At 41.7% G+C, this 26731-nt stretch overlaps 1 protein-coding gene and 1 long non-coding RNA gene across 2 annotated transcripts in view; both read left to right on the forward strand.

Annotated features, from left to right (window-relative positions):
• The window catches only part of LOC139945998 (uncharacterized), a 36163-nt gene extending 11248 nt beyond the window's left edge, over positions 1 to 24915 (forward strand). Inside the window, exons 4-9 of the long non-coding RNA XR_011787195.1 lie at positions 9317 to 9468; positions 10554 to 10765; positions 17113 to 17240; positions 18387 to 18534; positions 20088 to 20261; positions 20767 to 24915. This is a non-coding gene — a long non-coding RNA (uncharacterized lncRNA). The remainder of the gene's footprint in view (positions 1 to 9316; positions 9469 to 10553; positions 10766 to 17112; positions 17241 to 18386; positions 18535 to 20087; positions 20262 to 20766) is intronic.
• On the forward strand, positions 11852 to 12855 carry LOC139945827 (uncharacterized). Its single transcript, XM_071943297.1, has one exon. It carries the CDS (start codon positions 11962 to 11964, stop codon positions 12853 to 12855), a length of 894 nt encoding a protein of 297 aa, XP_071799398.1. The 5' UTR covers positions 11852 to 11961.
• Positions 24916 to 26731: the final 1816 nt, after the last annotated feature.

Here is a 26731-nt window from a genome sequence, read left to right on the forward strand (position 1 = left end):
ACTACCATTGTGTAAAGAGTAACTGACACTCTTGCTTACTTGCTTAAGTCGGGTGATGTCCTCAAATCACGATGGTGGTTTGATGCATTCTGTCTCAGTTGTTTCCCTTAACTTTTTTTCTTTCAATCGCCCGCCGGGCGAGTCAACCAGAGTTTTGTGGTGTGTGGTCATTTTAGTCATAGTGGAACAGTAATACAAAGTTTCAGGTAAATCTGAGCTGAATTTCAACCCATAGGTTTCTACAGTAAACATTTGGGGGAGCTAGGGGGTGTCTGGCAGGCCTAATGCAGCAGAAAATTTGTCTGACGGTTGGTATTTTCTTGGTGTCATGTGGTACCTAGAATGTTTGATTCAGCCCATTATTTTGCCTCTTTGTTGGGGTCCATGCGCCACACGCAGCGGGGGGTTCCCGGCAGACATCCATATCCGAGTATGTTGGGTTATTCTCTAAATGTTCCTGTACTCAAATATTGGTACCTTGTTCCTTTAACCAAAGTGCTCTGGACTTACGTACCTTGTGTTACTCCAAATTGCTCACACTTCCTTTGTGTAATTAGTAACTGACACTCTCCCTTGTGTTACTCCGAGTTGCTTGCACTTCCTTTGTATAATTGGTGACACCCTCCGTTGTGTTACCTTGAGTCTCTCACACTTCCTCTGTGTAGTGAGTAACTGACACTTTCCCTTGTGTAAATCTGAGTTGCTTACACTTCCCTTATGTTAATCATAGTCTCTCACACTTCCTTTGTGTAGTGAGTAACTGACACTTTCCCTTTTGTTACTTCGAGTTGCTTGCACTTCCTTTGTATAATTGGTGACACCCTCCATTGTGTTACCTTGAGTCTCACACTTCCTTTGTGTAGTGAGTAACTGACACTTTCCCTCGTGTAACTCTGAGTTGCTCACACCTCCCTTTTTGTGTTACTCCAAGTTGCTCACACTTTCCTTTGTGTATTTAGTAACTGACACTTGCCCTTGTGTTGGGTTACTATGAGCTGCTCACACTTCCTTTGTGTAATAAGTAAATGACACTTTCCCTCTAGTAACTCTGAGTTGCTCACACTTCCTTTTGTGTAATGAGTAACTGACACTTTCCCTCGTGTAACTCTGAGTTGCTCACACCTCCCTTTTTGTGTTACTCCAAGTTGCTCACACTTTCCTTTGTGTATTTAGTAACTGACACTTTCCCTTGTGTTGCGTTACTATGAGCTGCTCACACTTCCTTTGTGTAATAAGTAAATGAAACTTTCCCTCTAGTTACTCTGAGTTGCTCACACTTCCTTTTGTGTAATGAGTAACTGACACTTTCCCTCGTGTAACTCTGAGTTGCTCACACCTCCCTTTTTGTGTTACTCCAAGTTGCTCACACTTTTCTTTGTGTATTTAGTAACTGACACTTTCCCTTGTGTTGCGTTACTATGAGCTGCTCACACTTCCTTTGTGTAATAAGTAAATGACACTTTCCCTCTAGTAACTCTGAGTTGCTCACACTTCCTTTTGTGTAATGAGTAACTGACACTTTTCCTTGTGTTACTTTGAGTTGCTCATACTTCCTCCGTTAAAGTAACTAACACTTTCCCTTGTATTGTCATCCACTTTCACCTCCTCTGATTTGTGTTCAGGTTTACACACCCTGTGCTTTAAATTGCTTAAAATTCTACTTTAGTTGGTTAAGAACTATCCTTTTCACACTAAAAAATGATTCAGAATCGTACATACCAAATTCACCAAAGAAAACCTTTATAAATCAAAGAAATGCTTCCCTTGCAGATATAATCAGGGCACTCTGATTGCCTCCTTGGGAAACAGTTTAACCAGTCAGAAAGCACTCTGACTGTAACTGTTCAAAGAAATGTTAAACAAAATCTTCGCAGAAGTTTAGGATGTGTGTAAATGATATCTTTCCTTGCAGATAATCAGGGAACTCAGATTGTCATTTTGGGAAACCGTTTTTACTGGTGAGAATGCACTCTGATAAAAACTGTTGCGTGAAATATTTAAAAAAGCCTTGCAGAACTTTTGTACCTTTCAAAAATACAATTGTTTATTTTGACAACATAAATAATCAGTTGGACTAAAATAAATTCTGAATTTTATGTCTTTGTATTACTTAAGTTAAATTTACAAGTTGCTCCTACCAAAAAATGAGACCATTCAAAAAAGTGAAACTGTCAAAAAAGTAGGCCCTAGCAGCCCTCAACCTTTAGCTTCAGAGGGTCAAGGCCACTTGGCCTCAAAAGCTCCAAAAAGAGAAAGGGGCATGAAGGCCAACTGTAAGGACACCAAGGCCATTTTCAAACCTTTATTTGTTGATGACTTATGTTATACTTCCCAACCCATATTTATTTCATTGTCGTCATTATTAAATGGGTTACAATGTTAACAATTTTCAAATAACACTTTCAAATAAATAATGTTATGGAATATATGGAAAAGGGCACGACGACCAAGTGTCTGTAAGGTACCTGATTTTTAAAGGGGCATCACGGCATTAAAAACCCTGTGAAAACTCACAGAGTTGTGCAGTACCATCAAGTGCAACTTGGTTTTGAGTCAACAATCAGTGAAATCTTTGGTCCCTGAGGGCATCAGTTCTTTCACTATTTTTTCACAGCAGTGATTTGCAGGGTGTTAAAAGCAAAATCACATTTGCCCCCCGCCCCAAGTATATGTTCAGATTTTCATAATTCACTCATAGATGTAGAAAATTGTTCTTCTCAGTCTCAATTTAAATGCCTGGCATAAATGGACCATTGCCTGCATGCAATAATTAATCTAGTTCATATTGAGTTAAAGGCAGTGGACACTATTGGTAATTAATCAAAATAATTATTAGTGTAAAACCTTTCTTGGTGATGAGTAATGGGGAGAGGTTGATGGTATTGTGAGAAAGTGCCATAGTTTACTAGAAAGAAGTATTTTTCCACGAATTTGATTTCGAGACCTCAGATTTAGAACTTGAGGTTTTGAAATCAACCATCTAAAGGCACACAACTTTGTGTGACAAGGGTCTACTTCACTCTACTTACCTGTAGAGCGAATACTACAATTGCATTGTTCCCTATGCCGGCAGGCAAATAGCTAAGAGTTTTACATACAATAGCGCCCTCAAAAGTCCTATCCCCGACGCCCTGTGACATGCGCACCACGTTGGCGTCCTCTTTTTCTCTTAGCTGGCAAAGGCATCGAACGTGACTAGTTTTCTGTCCCGAAATCGGTGAGATTTGACTGCCTTTTTAGCTTGATAAGAGTGATTATTAGCGGCTATCCGGTAGCAGGATAGTTTGTAGAGTTGTTTGAGATTTCCTAGAGAGAGATAATTGTATAGAATATGAGTTCTTATAAGAAATCGGGGAGGAAAGGGCTTGTCGCCGTAGGGAGGACCTACATCCCTCCAAGACAGCCTGAGTCCTCAGGGGATTGCGGCGGTGACATTACGTCGCCGCCCAGGCAATCCCCCAGTCAGCCCCCTCAGCCATTGTCAGCTGCCGGGGCTGACGGATCAATTACCGGCCGTGCGAGGGACCTTACGGTCTCGCCGTCCCGGTCGGGATCCACCAGACAGAAGGGAAAACGCCCCGGTAAGGGCAACACCCAAAAAGGGACGAGTTGGTAAGCGGGACTCCACTACGGAGCCCGCCCCATCGATCCCAGGCCAGCCAGCGGGGCACACGCAGCCAGAGGGGGTACCCCTCCACGGCTTGGTGCACCCAGGGCTGATTACAGGGCACGCACAGCCGGAGGGGTTACCCCTCCACGGCTCAGTGCACACGGCCCCCCACAGTGCACACGCAAATACTGCGGTGCCAAGGGATGGCCTTATGTATGGCCGCCTCGACCAGGCAGCCCCCGCCTACGTTATCGGGCTTGGGGCGCTGTCGGCCGCCGGGGCTATTGGCAACGGGCAGGCACCTTGGGGCCCCATGGGAATGTTACGTTCCGAAGGGTCAGCCTCAACTTCTGGGTTCACCCAAAGTTTGGGTATTCCGGCCCCGCAACCGGCCTCCGATGTTACATCGGAGCCCAGTCGTAGCCCAAGCTCAAGCGGCTCGACCTCCGATCGGCCCTGCCATGGCAAACGCCACAAGGGTGGGGACCCGATTTCAAGGGAGGAATTCCTGGAGGCGTTCCACACCCTCGCGACCTCAATTACGAGTTGATGCGAGGGCGGTGGACAAGGCCCGTCTGACTTGGCCACTGAACCGGTGCCCCACAGTCAACACGGCCATGGGTGCGCTGGCTTGCGCCTGGCCAAAGGGGACTCCCGTACACGGCTAGCCGGGCGCCGGACTCCCACTAACCCATACGGTCAAGGTTGTGTGACTACCACCCAGTGGGGACCCCCTCAGGGGGCCCCCATGCATCAGCCTGTACCCGTCGGCGACCTTTGAGTTCGACCATGGGCGCCGTGATGATGCTATTTCAGAATTGCATTCCTCAAGGACATCTTGTCCCTCCGACTCGGCCGACTTGGCCAATGAGGAGGACGAGTTGATCAGCTCGATCCAACGGATGTCGATCACCGAGACTGAGCTACGGCTGGTCCAGAGGGATATGATCAGGGTACTAAACCTTCCCTGTGAACCGGAGCCCTCCTCTGATGAACGTCAATCCTTCAAGAAGAGAGCGGGCCCCACAGGCGTGACTAAACCCTTCATGGTGGTGCCCCTAGATCGGGTGTGCAGCGACCGTATGGACGGGGTAATGGAGACAAAGAAATGGACCCCGTACTCCAGACGTACGGAGCCATATTATCGTTTTCCTCTAGCGGCCTTCGAAAAATATTTCGCCACTCCTGTCTTGCTGGACTCAGCCTTTGACAAGCTGGTCGCGGACAGGGGATCGTCGTCATCCATGCTCCCCTTTGGAGACAAGAGCCGTGGCAAATTGGAGGACGTTGCCTGAAAAATGGACTCATCGGCGCGCATGGGTATGCGCACAACATCCTTTCTTCTGCTCCTATCAGAGTATCTGGAGCAGGGGTGCGATGAGGAAACCATGGTGCCAGCGGACATGATGATTGCAGTCCTCCATTGTTTGGACAATGGTCTGTGTTCCATCCTTGTCCAGTTCACAAAGATAACTACCCTGGCGACGTCACGCCGCGCCAATGTGCTGGATGCGCTTTTCCTGCCATCAGCCGGGGCGCGTAAACGCCTTGACGATCTCCCGCTCACCGGGGGTGACTTATTTGCCGGCCAGTTTCAGACGTCCATGGAGGCTGAGGCAAAACGCCTCAAAGCCACAGACAAAATAAACCTGAAAGCCTAACGCCCCACCTAAGGCCGTGGGTAATAAGGCAAGGCAACAGGCATCCTTCGTCATCCCCCGTCGCCGCCCGTGGCAGTTTTCGTGGCCGCGCCGCTAACACGGCTGGCTCACGCTATCCACAAACCCAACCTAGCCAACCATGCACTCAGTCGAGTCGTGGTTTCCGAGCGCCCGCCCCCCGACATACCGGGGCGTGGCGCAAGTGACTTAACAAACTCCTAACGGCCTCCCACCGACGGACCCGTGGGGGGCCGCCTCCGGAATTTCTTGGGGTCCTGGGGTCAAGTGACCTCCGACTGGTGGGTCCTCGAAACAATCGGCTGCAGTTACGCTCGAGTTTACGAGGACCCCCCCTCCCACCCCCCGTCGGACATGCTCACTGGCCAACACCCGTACCGTCTGACTTAGCAAAGCGCCGCTCCCTCGAGGGGGAGATAAACACCCTCCTCCTCAAGGGGGCGGTGCGTATTGTCCCCTATTCGGGGGTTCGGACGGGTTTCATGTCAACCGTTTTCTTGACTCCCAAGAAGGAAGCTGGCGTGTGGTGCCCGATTCTAAACTTGAAACCCCTCAACAAGTTCATCCGTCCGAAGCGTTTCCGCATGGAGACGCTCAGGACTATACTGAACTCTATAGTGACGCCCGCATGGGCGGTAAGTCTCGACCTGAAGGACGCATACCTACACATCCCGGTCAGGCCGGCGCACCACAAATTCCTACGTTTCCAATACAACAACACCCTGTACGAATTTGTGGTGCTCCCGTTCGGACTCTCCACCGCACCTCGGGTGTTCACCCGGATTATGAAGACAACCGGGGCGGCGCTGCGGAGGAGGGGCATCATGATATTCCTATATCTAGACGACTGGTTGGTCGTGGGCCGTTCTCGGGAGGAGAAGGAGGCAGCGCTCCAATATACCTGGCACCTGACCTCCGACCTCGGATTTATCATCAATACCGAGAAATCCCACCCTATCCCTTCGCAGGTTCCCACCTTTCTCGGTGCGTCCCTCGACCTGCGCAGAGGATTGGCTCGCCCATCAGAGGAATGCCTGCTGAACCTTTGGCAGTGCGTTTCTCTCTTCCTCCCGGCAGTGGTGGCCCCGGCGCTGGCCTGGCTCAGGCTGTTGGGCCTTATGGCCAGCATGGTGGATTTGGTGGACTTCTGCAGGTTGAGGATGAGACCTATTCAACTTCACCTGCTCTCCTTTTACAGACCCATCAGGCACCCAACCCACCACTCGGTGCCGACCACGCCCTGCTTGTGGCAGTCACGACGGAAGTGTCGCTCTTCGGCTGGGGGGCAACCCTCCACACGCGACAGATCGCAGGCGTGTGGGGTTCCGAACACCAATCGTCCCACATTAACGTCCTGGAAATGTTAGCAGTCTCCAACGCATTGCGACATTTCCAGTCGGATGTCAGGGGCTGTGCGGTCCTGGTGAGGTGCGACAATACCACAGTCGTGGCTTACATCAATCACCAGGGGGCCCGGCACCCGGTCGGGACGCCTGTGTGCACTGGCTTGGGACCTCATCCACTGGTGCACACAGTGGGGAACGGCACTGTCAGCGGTCCACATTCCTAGCTTGGAGAACGTCACAGCCGACGCTCTCTCGAGGGGCTGGATTGCCCCCACGGAGTGGTCGCTGCTCCCACAGGTGACCCGATGGCTTTTTCACCTAATCGACCGGCCGCTCGTGGACCTGTTCGCCTCCCATGCGAACAACCAGCTGCCAATCTACTGCGCAAGGGGCCCAGACCCCAACGCGTGGAAGATCGACGCTCTATCAGTGCAATAAGACAGCCTACTGGCCTATGCGTTCCCACCCATCTCGCTCGTCTTTCGAGTACTGACCAAGATTGAGCAGGAGGATTGCTGGGTCCTTCTCTTAGCCCCGTTCTGGCCTCGCCAGCCGTGGTTCCCACGACTCGTCAGGCTACTGGTCCACCGCCTGGTGATCCTACCAGGGCGAGCGGATCTTCTGTACCAGCCCAGTTCGGGAATGATCCATTCGGCTCCGGGGGATCTTCACCTGACGTGCTGGGTGCTGTCACGCGATCCCTCCGCTCAGCAGGCCTTTCGCAATGGGCTGCAACAATCGCAGCCTAGTCACGACGGGCCTCTACCAGGAAGGTAAACAACAGCCGACTACAACCATTTCTTTAAATGGTGTAGTCGGGAATCCCTCCATCCTCCCAATACGTCTGTAGGGGAGGTGGGGGATTTCCTGGTTTACCTGCTGGACAGCGGCCTCACGACCGGCACAGTAAGAAATTACCGGTCAGCCATTGCTGCGATCCACCCCGGGTTCCCGGTTGGCTCCTCTGTCTCGGATAATGGGGCCATCAGCCAGTTGATCAAACTTGTCCCGTCCTGGGACCTCTTCAGTGTTCTATCAACCTTAGCAGGGCCACCCTACATGCCCATGGACTGCTCAACGCTGCTGCAGCTTTCCATCCTGGCCGTCACTACTTCGCGACGGCACAGTGAGCTGCATGCCCTGTCGGTGGAGGCAGGAAATATCCGATGGGAACCAGGCAGCGTCCACCTGGTCCCCACGACCGGGTTCTTAACCAAAAACCAGTCCAGTTCCTTCACGCCCCTGGACATTTTTGTCCCGGACATCAAGTCCTTTTCGTCAGAGGCGAAGGATAAACTGTGGTGCCCTGTCCGGGCACTTAAGTGGTACATGAACCGCACGAGGTCACTTCGTGCGGATCATCAAAGCTTTTTATCACGGCAACACCGCCCTTTCGGCCGGCATCGCAGTGCATGATTTCTCGATGGATCGTGACTGCCATCCATTCCGTGCCAGGCGGCTGGCCGGCGACAGAAGACCTGATTCTGGCGCACGATGTTAGGGGGGGTAGCCGCCTCCTGGGCTTTCTTTAAAGGTGTTCCTTTTGCTGACATAACAAAGGCGGCCTGCTGGAAGTGCCCAAACACGTTCGCAGAACTCTACCTATCTGATTCTCTTTTCGATCAAGTTCATGATCCACATTTTTGCGATCCCCACGCTTCACCAATGGCCTTGAAAGAGCTCGTAAACAACTCATTTTTGAAATGATTGCCTGTGGGCAGCTTGTTCACAGGATTTATAAATATTTAGGCATTACTTATCCAAGTTCCTTGATCAAATTTAATAAGGGAATCAATGTGTAGTGAAGAGGTTTTCAACTAGTGGTTTAAACCCGCGCCGAGGCCTGGACTTGATAATTTTACCGAGACGAAGTCGAGGTAAATTATCAAGAACCAGGCCTCGGCGGGTTCAAACCACTGGTTGAAAACCGATTCAACACACTTTGATTCCCATTCATAAATACATTTTCGGTCCAAAAACACCAACACTTTTTGGTAAAAAGGTAAAATAAATGCAAAAATTATAATTATTCAATGATTTCTTTCAACACAACACCCCCTCCAGCTATGAAATGGTTAGGCCCTCGGGTAAACAACTCCTTATAAGGAGATGCTGTGGATGTCGCGCGTATCGCATGATGTGGCACAACTGTTTCAGCCGTTGCTCTTGACCAATAGGAATGAAGAAACTGTCTTATACACACAGGTGCAAGCGCGCGTGTCACGCCCATGTTATAACACTTTTTACTGGTGTTATATCATCCGTTCAAACAACACCTCGTAATGCCCTCTTGACCAATCAGAATGGATAAACTGTCTTAGGTATTTATGAATAACTATTCAAACTGTGTGCACATTCTTTATCTTCGAAGTTTGTAATGCTCACGACTGGTCTCACAGGCATCATGGCACAGCGGCGCACAATCTTTATTGTGCGCTTTAATGCCAATGCACACTTTTGCGCAACAGTCAAATTGCGCAAAAGTGATGGCGCTCTCATTTGCCAAGTCACGCTACGGAAAACGAGACGTTCAACTCTATATGTTTGGATATCTCATCTGTTCTGTAATGATGTATTCTTTATACTGATCTCTGTTGCATTGATAATGTCTATTTTCTTTTGATACTTTGCTAGGGAAAATAGTTAAACCTTGAACCTTATTCTCTTTCTTTTATCTACAGATGAAGTGATCCAAACAGAGGTTGTCAGATCATCAGCCATAGCGGTTGTCTGTCCCACAGAGCAGAAGTGATGTCTCAAGCTGTCATTATTGACAGCAATCTGGTTTCCAGAAATCTGCGATATAACAACTCATTCAACTTCATGTTTTCAGGTACCGTACAAAAGTTATGTTGACAATACAAAACTGGTGGTCAATTGGCGTAGTGGTATCTTATTTCCTACCACGCCTTCCACCTCTATAGGACCCCCTGTTTAAATCATGCCAGGCACTACGTGGATTGGGTTATCACAGTGACAGTTGGCTATTCCCTGGAATAATTTTCTTGGGTGTTCCTCCCACTTCTAAAACTTAAACTTTACTCCTCATTGTCTTCTCTTTATTGGGGTTCTTGGCTGTGATTAGTTTTGCTTTTCTATAAGATTCTTTAGATTCACTCACAACCAGAATAAACGAAATGAAATGAATCAAACTTCTGACATTGTCACCGCTCACAAAAAGGTGACTCCATGCCCCCACCGCTCACACAAAACTGCAAGGTATTCCCCTTAATGATTTTATAATTTTTTGGCCCATTTTAGACGAAAAAGCAAGGCTTACCCCTCGTTATTTTATCAAACTTTCAGCCCATTTTCTACAAAATTCAAAGCCTTGGGATTGAATCAATTTCATAAAAATTTTCAAAAAAATGCAAGCACTTCCTCTGGTGATGTTATCAAATTGTCAACAAAAATCAAAGGCTTATGCCTACCTCTTGTGATTTTATCAAAATTCAGCCAATTTTTAACACAAATGCAAGGCTTATGTTTATGTTAGCCCAGTTTCACCTAGATCCAAGGTTTACTTATTGTTTTTTTTGGAGGCCAGTACTGGTAAGAAAACTCCTTTCTTCAATGAAAGAAAAATAACTCTTGAATTTCAGCAAAATCTGCGATTTTCAGGGTGTACAAGGCAAAATCACATTTGATTCCAACCAAATTGTTTTGGGAGTTAATTTCATATTTTCATATTTCACACATAGATGTAGCAAATTGTTCTTCTCAGTATCAGTGTATATGCCTGGAAGTAGGGACCAATGCCTGAAAGCTCTGCATCGCCTATTTATATCTAGTTTTATATATCTGTACTGTTAAGATTTGTTCTTAATTCCGATGTATTTGGAGTGATAAGTGTCTTTTCTTTTGATACTGTGGAAAAATAAATAAACCTTGAACCTTATTCTCTTTTTTCATCTACAGATGAAGTGATCCAATCGGAAGTTGTCAAATCATCAGTCATAGTGCCGTCTAGATTGTCAGATCATCAGTCATAGTGCCGTCTAGATTGTCAGATCATCAGTCATAGTGGCTGCCTATCACACAGAGCAGAAGTGATGTCCCAAGCTGTTGCTACTGAAGCCTCGTTTCCAGCAATCTGTGATATAACAATTCATTCAACTTCATATTTAAAGGTACGATATAAAAGCGATATTGATAATACCTAATTGGTGATCTAGTTTTCGTATTGGTATCCAACTTCCTACCACGCCTTCCAACTTTAGGACCCCCTGTTTGAATCATGCAGAGGGGCACTCTATGAGACTTGGGTTATCACTGCGACTGCGTGGGTTTTCCTCTTAAACAATTTTCTGGGGTGTTCCTTCCTAATCTAAAACTACAACTTTATTCCTCATTGTCTTCCCTCAATTTGGTTTTTGGCTAGTACAGTGATTTTCTAAAAGATACTTTAGCTTCACAACCAGAATAATTGAAATAAAATTAATTACATTTCTGACATTGTCACCGTCACAAAAAGGACAATGCCCAAAGTGTGCAACTCATTTTTGGGCAAGAATACAAGGCTTACTGTTCTCTTGTGAAGTTATCAAATTTTAATGAAAATACCTCTTATGAATTTTATTAAATTCTTGGCCCAATTTCTACAAAATGAAAGGCCTTGTGATTTCATCTCAAATTCATCAAGTTTTCAAAGAAAATGCAAGGCTAACAATTTCATCAAATTTTACACTTTAGCCCATTGTAGACTAGATTGCAACAACTGACCCACTTGCCCTCATTTTTATCAAATTTTCAGCCCATTTTCTACAAAATGCAAGGACTTCTACTTCATCCGATTTCATTGCATTTTCAAAAACCAATGTAAGGCTTACCCCTTGTGATGATAAATAGTAGTAATAATAATAGTGGCTTCTTATATAGTGCTCAGGTCCGTCACGCAGTGACGCTCATGGCTCTTCAACATTACCTCTGGTCACTGGGCCTTAAATCATTCCTTAAACCATCTCAGCTCCCTGGGGAGTATACAACCTGTGCCGCCAAGTATGTAGCGCACTAAGCTTATCAATCCAATAACCAACTCTGCCCTCACAGTTCCCATGTACCCCTGCGTGAAGAGAAGCAATTATAGAAAAGTGTCTTGCTCAATGACACAAGTGTCACGACCGAGATTCGAACCCACACTCTGCTAAACAGAAACAGCAGAGCTTGAGTTCGGTGCTCTTAACCGATCGGCCACGACACGCCATGATCATTCAACAGTGACGCACGGGCCCTTCTGCGCTCCCCAAAAAGTCATCAATATTTAGCCATAACCGCAAATATTTACACTAGTTTCTGCCAACGTACTTACCTGACAACCTTGCTGACCATGGCCGAGTCACCTGAAAAGAGTAAACCTGCACGAGGAAGCAAAAAACGAGGGAAACGGGATCCGTCACCGACCCAATCCCCCAAGGAGCCTGTTGGGGTGCAAGATGGCTGCCAGTCTTGTCATGGTTCATTGGCCAATGTGAACACCAAGCTGGACAAAATTCTCGGTACTCTGGAGACCATGGGTGCTAGACTGTCCACCCTTGAAGTCAACCTCCGGGATACGGATCATCGTGTTAGTGCCAACATCAAAGACATTAACGACCTAAAAACATCTCTGGAAATGCTTGAGAAGCAACATATGAATCACTTAGCAGCCACAAACAGCAGGTTCGACAGTCACCATAGTGATACACACAAGCTTAGTAACCAGCTAGATGATCTCCAAAACCGGAACAGGAGAAATAACATCGTAATCCATGGTGTCCCAGAAGGCTCTGAGAAAGATCAAAAGTCCTGCGAGGAGTTTGTGGCGGGCTTTTTAGCTTTCCACATGAAGCTGGAGGGAGGTGAAGAAGTTGAAATCGAACGGGCCCACCGCACTCCGGGAAACCATCAATCTCGCTCCGGGGCCGGTACTCAGACTCGCCCACGACTAATTCATGTCAAGCTCCTCAGGTATACGGACAGAAAATTCATTCTCAAAAACGCCGCCCGAACCTTGAAGAACAATCCCTACAGAGGAGCTAACATCTACATCACCGATGACGTCACCTCAAGGATCCGGGCAGGCAGAAAATGTCTCAGAGAGGATCATCTCCAATCCATTCGTGATGACTCAAGGGTACAGTTCGCCTACATCCCTATGTCCGTCCCCGCAGTAATCTCCTACAAACTGAAAAGCGGTCTGTTCAAGACCTTTCAACTTGGGGAAGCAACCCCCATCTCCTAGCTTGTTTTCTTCATAGTACAACCCACGTCAGCTGAGTAATTTTCTTCTGAGCGTTATCACAAGGTTTCTTTAAATTTAGTTGTATATTATTTTCACAAATCAAACTTATTGGAATGTACTTGTGTTATTTTCTTGTAAATCAAGTTACCCCATGTTGCTTTATATTGTGGTGCCATTTTGTTCCCTTTGCATTCATCAGTATGTACACAGTGCATCTTCTTATTCTTAGCTTGATAATCACCCCATTGTACTTAATCAGTCTGCTTGTCCGTCGTCACCAATTTGAATTCATTTCACACAATGAGTGATAACAAAAGCGCAAGTAGTGACGACAGTAGCTCTGAGCCATTGAATGACACTACTCTTCGTTTCAATGATTGTGTTTTTAACCCGACAATTCTGAATTCAGCGGATCCTAGTCAGCTTTTATTTAACACCTGTGGTGCTCAATACATGTCAGAAAGACAACTCAGAGATAAAACAAAGGAATTAGAAAATGACTCCTTTTCAACGCCAATATCAGAAGTGTAAACAAAAATTTTGAAGATCTCACTTTTACTCTAAATGAAATACAACATAAGTTCCACATTATCGGTCTTACTGAAACATGGCTCAAAAACACCCCGCATTCTATGTTATCCATTCCTGGATATAAATGTGAGCACAAAAATAGACCTATGCAAAAATTGTGGTGGTGTCATGTTATATGTAAAAGACTCATTGCAATACACCATTCGGCCCGACATTGTTAGTGCTTCAGGATGTTTTGAATCCATTTTTGAATCCAAAACTATCATCATAGGTTTAATTTACAGACCTCCCGGTCTTGCTGTTTTTAACTTTTCCGAAGAAATGGATGAAATTCTTAACAAACTAACGACTGAAAACAAAATCTGCTACATTTTAGTGGATCTCAATATAAACTTACTTAAAAGTGATTCCCATAACCCAACTCGCGAGTTTTTGGATATCTTATATTCACACTCCTTTCGCCCAACTGTAGACAAACCAACAAGAATAACGTGCAATTCAGCTACTCTTAATGACAACATTTTCACCAACAGCGTAGACTCTCATCAGGCAGAAATTATTACTTCAGGTCTTAGTGATCATTTGCCAATTGTATTGTTCGGTCCCAGTTTTGTTAGAGTTAAAAACTCAAATATGTTTTATTGGAAACGGGATACCAGAGATCGAAATGTCTCCTTCATGAAACGTGAAATGGACACAATCCAATGGGATGAAATTGTTAATACTGAAGATGTAAATGAATGTTACTCCCAGTTTGTTACAAAATTAAATGAAGTGTTTGATAGATATGTTCCATATAAACGATTCAAATGTAAGAAATCAGTGTGCAATCCCTGGATGACCAAGGGTCTGTTGAAATCAATCAGACGAAAACACAAGTTGTATAAATGCTATCTCCAAAACCCAAATGAATCTAACAAAAGAAAGTATGATAAATACAGAAACAAGTTAACTGTAATTAGAGAAGCGAAAAAGATTTATTTCACTGCTTCCTTTGATAAGGAAAAAGGTAATATTAAACAAACATGGAAAATGATCAATAATGTCTTGAACAAAAGAAGTAAAAAGCCGCCCGGTTCTGATTCATTCCTTGTCAATGGTACGACCGTAGACGACCCAAGACACATTGCTGAGCATTTTAACGATTTCTTTACTAATATTGGTCCTAACCTGGCATCAAAGATTCCGGATTCAAGACTAAACCCCACTGACTTTATCGAAGGTGATTATCCTAATTCTCTTTTTATTACCCCTATAACTAAAAGTGAACTTCTGAAGTGTATTGATGGTTTATCGTCTAACAAAAGTCCTGGCCATGATAAATTAGACAGCTATCTTATTAAAAAGACTGGTACCATTATTGCTGGGCCGTTGCTGAAAATATTTAACCTATCGCTGGAGTCAGGAATTGTGCCACATGATTTTAAGAAGGCTAAGGTTATTCCTTTGTATAAAAATGGTGACCCTAAATTAATATGCAACTACCGCCCTATTTCTATATTACCTTGTCTCTCCAAATTGCTTGAGCGCTTGGTTGCTAATCGTCTTAATACCTTTTTAACTAAGTATAATATTCTGCATAACTCCCAGTATGGTTTCCGTGCTAACTTCTCAACCCAAACGGCACTTATAGACCTTGTTGACAAAATCAGTTCGTCTATTGATAAATGTAACCACACTATAGGATTGTTCTTGGACCTTTCAAAGGCATTCAACACTATTGATCATGTTATCTTACTTTCAAAGCTTGAGAGGTATGAATTAGGGGAAAGGCCTTGAACTGGTTCAAAAGCTAGCTCTCTGATAGGAAACAATTCGTTCATTGGAAAGACTATGACTCTACATCTAAAACTATTAAATGTGGCGTACCTCAAGGCTCAATTCTAGGTCCAATACTCTTTCTCTTATATATAAACGATATCTGTAATTCTTCGAGATTGTTATCCTTTATTCTTTTTGCCGATGACACCAATGTTTTCTTTAGTCATAGTAACTTAAAGGAGGCAGTTTCAGTAACATAAACTCAGAATTGCAAAAGGTTTCATTGTGGTTTAAATGTAAAAAACTATCATTTAATGAAAAGAAAACTTGCTTTATGTTATTTTCAAATAAATGTAAAGATGATAACATCAATATTTATATAAACAACTCTAAAATAAGCCAAGTTAATTCTTTTAGATTTCTAGGTGTTATAATTGACAGCAACCTTACATGGAAGTCTCACTGCCAAAAGATTCACACATCAGTTTCCCAAATTTTGGGTGTTCTACATAAACTTAAACATATTCTGCCTAGAAATGTGCTTTTCTCTATTTATAATACGCTGGCATTGCCCCACTTCAATACGGAATTCTAGCCTGGGGAAATACTCATGCTTCTTACCTGAACAAGCTATTAATCGTACAGAAGAAATCCTTGAGAGTTATAGCCAATTCTAGCTTTAGAGAGCACACTGCACCCCTTTTCAAGCAATTTAAAACACTCGATATTTTTAAACTGTATAAATATCATCTTGGGGTCCTTATGTTTAAGTTTGAATCTAACTTGTTACCAGGTAACATAAGACTTCTCTTTACACGAAATATTGACATCCATTCACATAACACTAGATCAGCTACTAAAATTCATATTGGTAAGGCTCGGACCACTTTATTTATGAAAACAGTCAGACATCAAGGCCCCCTACTCTGGAATCAGCTCATCCCAATACCTTCATTTAGAACTGTGCACAGCTTCAAAAAATACATGAAAAACCTACTTATAACCAGTATCGTCTAAAATGACACCACCTGTAACTACACGCGTACCATGATTATCCATTCCAAATTATCAAGTTTTGTAATTTCCTAAATAATGTTCTGTTAATTTTCCTTTTTGTTATCAACTCTCAATATGTATTTATGGCTGCATAGCAAACAAATTTTTTCAAAACAGTTTAATTACAAACAATCATTGTTTTGTGTTATTTTTGCTGTATGCATTATACCTTTCACCGTACCTTAATTTCAATAATCAATATTGTTATTGTTATAAACTAAAACCTATTAATTTACATTATCAAGGGTCCAGGCTCTGTACAAGCCTAGGCTTTTTCCTGGTGCCCTCCTCTTATCACTCGTTGTTCTTATTTCTTGTATGTTTCATGATTATTAATTGTGATATTTGGAAATAAAAAAAACAAAACAAAACAAACAAAACAAAACAATCACATGCCATGAACTATTATCAAATTCTCAGCAATTTTTTTACAAAATATAAGGCTTATTACTTCCCCTTGTGATTTTATTAAATTTCAGCCCATTTTTGACAAAGATGCAAGGTTAACTCTTTGGTTTTTTGGAGGCCAGTTACTGGTCAGAAGACTCCTTCTTTTCAGGGAGAGAGAAATAGTTCTTGAATTTCATCTGGCTCCTCATGGAACTTTCACGGGGGGTTCAACAGCAGATATTTTTCAGGGTGTCAAAGGGAAAATGAAATTGATTCCCCCCCCCAAAAAAAATTAGTTTTCTTATAGACTTAGTAAAATGTTCTTCTCAGTATCAATGTTAATGCCTGGCATAAATGGATCATTGCCTGCAAGCTATGCAGTGGCATATTTAATCTAGTTTTGTTTTTATTTATCTGCACTGTACTTTGTACTGATTTCTTTGGAGTAATAATGTTTTCTTTTTGATACTGTGGAAAAATAAATGAACCTTGAACCTTTTTCTCTTTTTTCATCTACAGAAGAAGTGATCCATTCGGAGATCCATTGTCAGATCATCAATCATTATAGTGGTTGTCTGTCACACAGGGCAGAAGCCTTGTTTAAAGCAATCTGCGATATGACAACTCATTCAACTTCATGTTTACAGGTATGGTACAAAAGTGGTATTAATAATACATAACTGGTGGTCAATTGGCGTAGTGGTATCTTATTTCCTACCACGCCTTCCTCCTCTATAGGACCCCCTATTTAAATCATGCCATGCACTACGTGGATTGAGTTACCACAGTGACTGTTGGCTATTCACTGGAATGATTTTCTGAGGTGTTCCTCCCACATCTAAGACTTAAACTTTACTTCTCATTGTCTTTTCTTCATTGGGTACATTGGCTGTGATTAACTTTTCTTTTTTATATTCACAACCAGAATAAATGAAAATTAAGTGAATCACATTTCTGACATTGTCACCGCTCACAAAAAGGTGAATTCATGCCCCCACCGCTCACACAAAATTGCATGGCTTCCCCCTCGTGATTTTATCAAATTTAAGCCCATATTGGGCAAAAAACTAGGCTTACCTTTATCAAACTTTCATGAATTTTTTGACAAACATGCAAGGCTTCCCCCTCATGATTGTATCAAATTTTTGCTCATTTTGAGCAAAAATACAAGGCTTACCTGTATCCAATTTGAATCCAATTTTGGCGAACATGGATGGCAAAAACAAACCTGCTGATCAGCTGATTTCCTCTTTTTCTTTTTGAACACAGTGCCATAGAAAACTGAAAAACACTGTACAAAAGTCAAGTGTGATTGGCAATCTCCCTCTTTTTTTACAATTAAAAAGTTGCATCGATCACAAAAAGGTGAATCTACGCCCCTAATTTCAGCCCATTTAAGACAAAACTGCAAGGCTTGCCCCCTTGTTATTATATCAAACCATCAGCCCTTTTTCTACAAAGTTCAAAGCCTTGTGATAAATCTGGTTTCATCAAAATTTTCAACAAAGATGCAAGAACCTCTTTCTGTTATCAACTTTTTTTAAACAAATATCGAAGGCTTAGGCCTACCTCTTGTGATTAAACAAAATACAAGGCTTACCCCTAACCCTTGTGATTTCTTTTTAATTCCGGCCACTTTTACCGAGATCCAAGGCTGACTCTTCTTTTTTTGAGGGCTAGTAATGGTATTCTTTATACCGATCTCTTTTGAGTGACAATATTTTATTTTGTTTTGATACTTTGCTAGGGAAAATAAATGAACTTTGAATTTTATTCTCTTTTTTTATCTACAGATGAAGTGATCCCATTGGAGGTTTTCAGATCATCAGTCATAATTTTGTCTGTCCCACAGAGCAGAAGTGATGTCACAAGCTGTTGTTATTGAAGCCTATAGTGTTCAGCAATCTGTGTTAAATCAACTCTTTCAACTTCGAATTAAAGGTACGATATAAAAGCAGTAATTGATAATACCTAAATGGTGATCTAGTTTGCGTAAGCCTTCCAACTATAGGACCCCCAGTTTGAATCATGCAGGGGGGCACTGACTTGGGTTATTACTGCGACTGCGTGGGTTTTCCCTAAAGTGAGTTTTCCCTGCGTGCATCTTCTGGGGGTGTTCCTTCCACATTGAAAACTGAAACTCCATTCCTCATTGTCTTCTCTCCATTCGGTTTTTGGCTAGTACAGTGATTGAGTTCACTTTTCTAAAATAATGTTTAGCTTCACGGCCAGAATAATTGAAATGAAATGAATCACAATTCAGATATGGTCACCGTCACAAAAAGGTGAATCAATTCCCAAAATGTGCAACTCATTTTTTGGCAAGAGTACAAGGCTTTTAATGTCTTTTGATTGTATATCAAATTTCAGCCTTTTTTTTTTTACTAACATGCAAGGCTTACCCCTTGTGAATAACAAAAAGTTAAACCATTTTTTTTATTAAATTCTTAGCTAAATTTCTACAAAATGCAAAGCCTTGTGATTTCATCTCAATTTCATCAATTTTTGTTAAGAAAATGTCTAGCTAACCAATTTCATCAAATGTTAAACTTTAGCCCATTTTACACAAGATTGCAAGATCAATTTCAGTCCATTTTCAACAAAAATGCAAGGCTAACCCCTCTAGATGTTATCAAATTTTAGCCCATTTTTGGCAAACGGACATGGTTTACCTTCGTCAAATTGTACTCCATTTTGGAAAAAAAATACAAGGTTTAACCCTTGTGATTTTCTCCATTTTCGTAAATTTTGTGACAAACATGCAAGGCTAAAGAAAAAACATGTGAATTTAAAAATGAAAGTAATCACATTTCTGACATTTTCACCGCTCACATAAAGGTGAAGAACCAAGCCCCAAGTTTCAGCCCATTTAAGGAAAAAAATGCAAGGATTACCCCTTGAGAATTTATCAAATCTCAGCCCTCTTTCAACTAAAATGCAAGGCTTACCCTCATTTTTAAATCAAATTTTCATCCCATTTTTTACACAGTGCGAGGCCTTGGTATTATCAAATTTTCAAAAGAAAATGCAAGGCTTACCCCTTGTGATTTTACCAAATTTCAGCCCATTTTGTGTTGTAGATGAAAGGCTAATTCATTGGCTTTTGGAGGACAGTAACTGGTCAGAAGACTCCTTTTTTTTAATGAGAGAGAAATAATTATTGAATTTTAACCAAATGCAGCTCTTCATTGAAATTTCACCGTGGTTTCACAGCAGAGATTTTCAGGGTGTACAAGGCAAAATCACATTTAATTTCCCCCTGAACTGTTTTGGGGTTTAATTTAATATTATCATATTTCACTCGAAGAAGAAAATTGTTCTTCTCAGTGTCAAAGTAAATGCCCGGCATTAGGGACCATTGCCTGCAAGCTCTGCAGTGCCTTATCTTGTACTGTAAAGATTTATTTGGAGTGATAATGTCTATTTTCTTTTGGTACTGTGGGAAAATAAATGAACCTTTAACTTTATTCTCTTTTTTTCATCTACGGATGAAGTGATCCAATCAGAGGTGGTCAGATCATCAGTCATAGCGCCGTCTAGATTGTCAGATCATCAGTCATAGTGGCTATCTGTCACACAGAACAGAAGTGATGTCTCAAGCTATCGCTACTGAAGCCTAGTGTCAAGCAATCTGCGTTACAACAACTCTTTGAACTTCATGTTGACAGGTACGATATTGATATTGATGCTACAAAATTGGTGGTCTAGGTAGCGTAGTTGTATCTAATTTCCAACATCGCCTTCCACCTCTAGGACTCTTGTTTGATTCGCGTCGGGGGCACTACATGGATTTGGTTATCACTCCAACTGCGTGTGTTTTTTTCCTGGAATAATTTACTGGGGTGTTCCTCCCGCATCTAAAACTGAAACTTCACTCATTGTCTTCTCTCCATTAAATCCATGCCCCCCGCCCCCCCCCCCCAAAAAAAAAAAGTTCAAGGCTTGCCCTCTTGTTATTTTATCCCAACTCATCAAATTTTCAACCAAAATGCCAGGTCTCCCCCTAGTGATTTTATCAAGTTTTAGCCAATTCTAGGCAAAAATACAAGACTTACCTTTATCAAACTTTAGCCCATTTTTGACCAAATTATTTCACTTATTCATTTATGGTTATTCCTGTACCAACAAAGATTTTAAATCATTATCTTTTCCCTTTTTTTTCATCTTCTACAGACCAAGTTATCCAGACGGAGAGTGTGATATCTTCACAAGGAGTTCCTGCCATCTCCAGCACTGTTGCAACCTTTATGGAGTTTGGATTTAGTTGTAGGCCTATATTATAGGGATGGATCGTAAAGGTTATGACTGTGTGGTGAATTGCTCACACTTTCTCTTGAATGCTTGCACTTTCCCTTGCGTTAAAACTTCTCACACTTCTCTTTGTGTAGGATTTCTGGCACATCCACTTTGCTATGGTGGTAAATTGCTCACACTTTCCTTTGTGTTGTAAACTATCAAGACTTTCCTTTGTGTGGTAAACTATCAAGTATACTAACTGAAATGTTGTCTAAGGCTTAGTTTGAAGAATTTTTCTTCCCTTTTTGGCGTGGGTTACTGGCACTTCCCTTTGTGCCATTAGTTACTGACACTTCCCTTGTGTTGTGAGTTACTGACACTTCCCTTGGTGTGTTGAGTTATTGGCACTTCCCTTTGTGCCGTGACTCACTGACACTCATTTAGCTCATTCAGTTTATGTATGCTGGTGTATGGAGTCGACAAACTTTGCTGCAATAGTGGAGCCGGCATGGGATTTCTTCCCCCAGAGGGGTTTTTGCCCATCTCATACATCAGCAATAGCAGCCATGCAACATCTTTATGGTTTTGGTTTTCTTAACCATTAAATAAATATAAAACAAAACGCAGCACAAAATCTTGCTGTGCCTTGATTTCTGCCAAATTTTTTATCAAAATACAGAGTTGCATGTGTTGAGTAGGAGACACTTAAGTGTCTACATTCTTAGGAGTCAAACAAAACTTGACCTGGTGTTTGCTTTGTAATTAGTTGATTATTTTTGTAGGTTAGTCAATGTTTCAGGGTGTCTGAATGATATTTTTGCTCACACTTTCTATTGTGTGTTGAATTGTTCACACTTTCCATTTTGCGGTGAATTGCTCACACTTCTCCTTGTGGGTCTCTTCACCTGGTGTTATGCTGAGTTGCTCATACTTCCTTTGTGTCATGAGTTACTAGCACTTTCCGTTGTGTCGTGAGTCACTGACACGTGTAGTGAGTTACACTCCCCTATGTGTCGTGAGTTACAGTTCCCTTTGTGTCGTGAGTTACTGACACTTCCCTCTGTGTCGTGAGTTACAGTTCCCTTTGTGTCGTGAGTTACTGACACTTCCCTTTGTGTCGTGAGTTACAGTTCCCTTTGTGTGGTGAGTTACTGACACTTTCCTTTGTGTCGTGAGTTACAGTTCCCTTTGTGTGGTGAGTTACTGACACTTCCCTTTGTGTCGTGAGTTACAGTTCCCTTTGTGTGGTGAGTTACTGACACTTCCCTTTGTGTCGTGAGTTAATGACACTTCCCTTTGTGTCGTGAGTTACTGACACCTCCCTTTGTGTCTTGAGTTACTGACACTTCCATTGGTGTTTTGAGTTACTGACACTTCCCTTTGTGTCGTGAGTTAATGACACTTCCCTTTGTGTCGTGAGTTACTGACACCTCCCTTTGTGTCGTGAGTTATGCATACTTTCCTTGTATGGTAACAACTTTCGCACACTTTGACTAGTGTTTAGATTTCCCCTGTAGTTATACAAACATTCCCTTCCCCACTCAAGGTTAATGATTCAGAGTAATACATTCCAAATTCACAACACAAAATCTTCAAGAAACCTTCCCTTGCAGAGACTCAGGGCACTCTGATTGTCTTCTTGGGACACAGTTTTACCAGTCAGAGAGACCTTGATTGAAACTGTTGCGTGGAATTTTTAACAAAACTCTTCATTTCTTATTTATTTTGACAGTTGAATCTTTTTAGAATAACAATCGTTTCTGAATCATATGTCTTTGTTTCTTTTAAAATAAATGCTTGAGCTGCTCCTATACCCACAAATAAGACCACTCAAAAGAGTAAAACTTAAAAAAAGAAAGACTTTTCTTGCTAGCGAAGCCATTTACTTTGTTTCATTTGTACCAGATATAAAAACAAAACAAAACTATGGAAATCTCAGTGACATTTTCAAAAAGTAATGACTTTCCTTGCAGGCGAAGCCACTAACTTTGTTTCATTGACCAAACATGAAAACAAAACTATGGAAATCTCAGTATCTTGACAAGATATGGAAATTTCTATCAAAACTAATTGCAAATTCATTGATGTTTTAATGATTTTTTTTGCAAATCCTTTTGTTCTGAAAGATATTTGAAATAATATACTTCAGAGCTTGAAACACAGCACAATTTGTTCTTTATATTATGTCTTTATTATTCTTTTGGGTTTTTTTATTTTTATTGAAATTTCAAGATCTAAAACGTGGACTCATTGTGCAGGAGCAGGTCATTTGATGTTAGGGCCTCATCCAATCCTATGAAAAACTCGCAGAGTTGTGCAAACACCTGTGCCTATTGGTGGACCCCCTCGGCTGCCTGGAACAAGTGTTGGTCCTGAGGGCCCGGATGCAATGAAAGGTATGTTCTCCGTTCAGTGAAATTCTCCTAGATGTACAACTAGTGTTCTCCTTCACTGGTGTAATGCCTTACAACATTTTATGAGCTAGAGTGAGCATTTTCGGAAGCAATTGACTAGGGATTGAGCTGGAAGTTAGTGGTTGGTCCCTAAAACGTCCTGGTCGCCAAGATCTCTCAAGACGTTGAGATGAGGGCCCCTATAAGTTAGCCTTTTGTTGGTCACGTCAATCTTTTGTGTTTGAGTAAAAAGATTTGAACTGGGGATCTATTGAAATCATCAAAGGTGTCAAGAGATGTCTTCGTTTGAGCCAATGGAATCTGGACTCGGTGGATGATGAGGACTTCTATTCAGTTGATGGTATGAGGGCTGGAGAAACATGTTCTGCTTGGTCATGCCACTTCAAATCCAAAGATCTAGTAAGAAAACCAATTTTATTGCCTTTTGATACTAAAGATGACATTGGATTCCTATAATTTGTATAGTTGTTTTGAATTGGATGTTTTTAGAAGAGGTCAAAGGTCAGGTCTATGTCAAGGTTCTAAGGGTCTGTCTGTTCATGGTCAAGGACAAATTACTGCAGGAGATCACAGATTTAGTTTTCAAAGTAGTGCCAAACAGAATGTTTGTCATAAAGTTCTGCAAAACTACAAGGTTATAGGCTTGCATATTTATCAAATTGTGCCCTAAAATGCTACAACGCTATTACATGTATGTTTAATAATAATACTGATAATGACGTCTTCTATCCACCGCGCCGGTCCACAAAAAGTGCTCACGTTTTTATCAATTTCTTTTTTTCTAAAAGGCAACAAGGGTTGGGCTTGCATATTTTGCTAACAATTTTGCCCTTAAATGCAACAAGGCGCGTGTTTGCTTATTCGTCAAATTTTGCCCTAACGCTCACAGGCTGCAGGCTTGCGTACTTATCAAATTTTGTCCTAAAATGAAACAAGGCTATAGGCTTGCATAGATTTTAGTTCTTGATCAATCTTTAGCCGTGTTAAAAAATGTTTGGTCATGGTGGTCAAAGTTTTTTTTTTTTTTAAGATGGTAGGTGTTATACTAATCCAATGTCATCTCTGTTATCATTTATCGGCAAACATGTAGTGAGAAAACATCACTATTCGCCATACTTAAACTGTTAAAAAAATGTTGACATTTGTGTGAATTCGTCAAGTGTTTTTCTGAGCTTTTGGTTGATACATGTCTCTTAAACACTCAGTAACTTTGTTGTTTATCAAAGTTGGTTGAAAACAAGTTCACTTGTAGCCATTTTGTCAGTTGACTACATCTGAACGTCCAAATTGCAGCCCCATGGAAAGCAAGGGGGAAGTTAGTGGCCATTGCAAAATTTGTTTCTCCGACCAGTGCATCGTCATATGGATGGGCCCTCAATACCAGTGCAGCTTGGTTGCAAGACAACAATCGGGGAAATCTTTGGCCCTTGAGAGCATCTGTTCATTTAAGCAAGCAACAACTCCCTTCTGCTCAACACTTGCATCTAAAACAAAGTGCAAAATTGGGTTTAGCTCGTTTATGTTTTGTAAGACATTACAACATTGAAGTAGACACTAGGAGTACATCTAATTGAACTTCACAGAACAGAGAACATGTCGACCATTGCACATAGGCCTTTAGACCATCACAAGTTCCAGGTGGCCGAGGGGGTCCACCGACAGGCACAGATGTTTGCACAACTGCTTTTTGTTAGGCCAAATTTTGTAATAAAAAATTGAACATGACTCTCCTTGTATCTTGCGTTTTATTTGCCTCCACCCTATTCCCCCCCCCCAAATTGTATTGAGGGCCCATCTTATCCTGGTGGAACCCTCCCCCACCCTGTAGGGACCAATAGGTATTCCCCACAGGGTGAGGGAGGGTTCCACCAGGATAAGATGGACCCTCTGGCAGAATTTTTGCCCACAATACAATTAGGTGTGTATATAAGTCTCTTTTTAGCAAGTAATTATGTGCAAGGAAACTATTATAAAATAAATGGCTGTGGAAAAACATGGCTGCCAAGTAAAGAAGTCAAAATAAGAGACAAACACAGTTTAATAGAATCAGCCTTTATTCTTGTACACATAAAATAACACTCACAATTTGTTAAAAAAAATACACATGTCAAAATTTGGCCTAAAATCTACAAGGTTATAGTCTTTTGAAACTAATCCAAATTTGGCCTAAAATCTACAAGGCTATAGCCTTGTGAAACTAGTCAAAATTTGGCCTTTCAAAATCTATCCCAAATCTACAAGGCTATGTAGCCTTATAAAACTAGTCATAATGTTCCCTAAAATGTTCCCTAAAATCTATAAGGTTATAGCCTTGTGAAACTAGTCAAAATTTAGCCTAAAATCTACACAGTTATAGCCTTGTGAAACTAGTCAAAATTTGGCCTAAAATCTACAAGGTTATAGCCTTGTGAAACTTGTCAAAATGTTCCCTAAAATCTATAAGGTTACAGCCTTGTGAAACTAGTCAAATTTGGCCTTTCAAAATCTATCCTAAAATCTACAAGGCTATATAGCCTTATAAAACTAGTCAAAATGTTCCCTAAAATTTATAAGGTTATAGCCTTGTGAAACTAGTCAAAATTTGACCTAAAATCTACAAGGTTATGGCCTTGTGAAACTAGTCAAAATTTGGCCTTTCAAAATCTATCCTAAAATTTACAAGGCCTATAAAACTAGTCAAAATGTTCCCTAAAATGTTCCCTAAAATCTACAAGGTTATAGCCTTGTGAAACTAGTCAAAATTTGGCCTAAAATCTACAAGGTTATAGCTTTGTGAAACTAGTCAAAATTTGGCCTTTCAAAATCTATCCTAAAATCTACAAGGCTATGTAGCCTTGTGAAACTAGTCAAAATTTTCCCTAAAATCTATAAGGTTAACCCTTGTGAAACTTGTCAAAATTTGGTCTAAAATCTACAAGGTTAAAAACTAGTCAGAATTTTGCCTTTCAAAATCTAGCCTTAAACATACTACAAGGCTATATAGCCTTATAAAACTAGTCAAAATGTTCCCTAAAATTTATAAGGTTATAGCCTTGTGAAACTAGTCAAAATTTTCCCTAAAATCTACAAGGTTATGGCCTTGTGAAACAAGTCAAAATTTGGCCTTTCAAAATCTATCCTAAAATTTACAAGGCCTATAAAACTAGTCAAAATGTTCCCTAAAATGTTCCCTAAAATCTACAAGGCTATAATAGCCTTATGAAACTAGTCAAAATGTTCCCTAAAATTAATAAGATTATAGCCTTGTGAAACCAGTCAAAATTTATGCCTAAAATCTATAAGGTTATAGCCTTGTGAAACTAGTCAAAATTTGGCCTAAAATCTACAAAGTTATAGCCTTGTGAAACTAGTCAAAATTTGGCCTTTCAAAATCTATCCTAAAATCTACAAGGCTATGTAGCCTTGTGAAACTAGTCAAAATTTTCCCTAAAATCTATAAGGTTAACCCTTGTGAAACTTGTCAAAATTTGGTCTAAAATCTACAAGGT

This window comes from Asterias amurensis, chromosome 1, assembly GCF_032118995.1.
Source record: "Asterias amurensis chromosome 1, ASM3211899v1".
In the NCBI taxonomy this organism is placed as follows: Eukaryota; Metazoa; Echinodermata; class Asteroidea; order Forcipulatida; family Asteriidae; genus Asterias; species Asterias amurensis.

Bases quoted from the DNA above. Each gene is read 5' to 3' on its own strand.
- LOC139945827 (XM_071943297.1), top strand. From the start codon at position 11,962: ATGGCCGAGTCACCTGAAAAGAGTAAACCTGCACGAGGAAGCAAAAAA.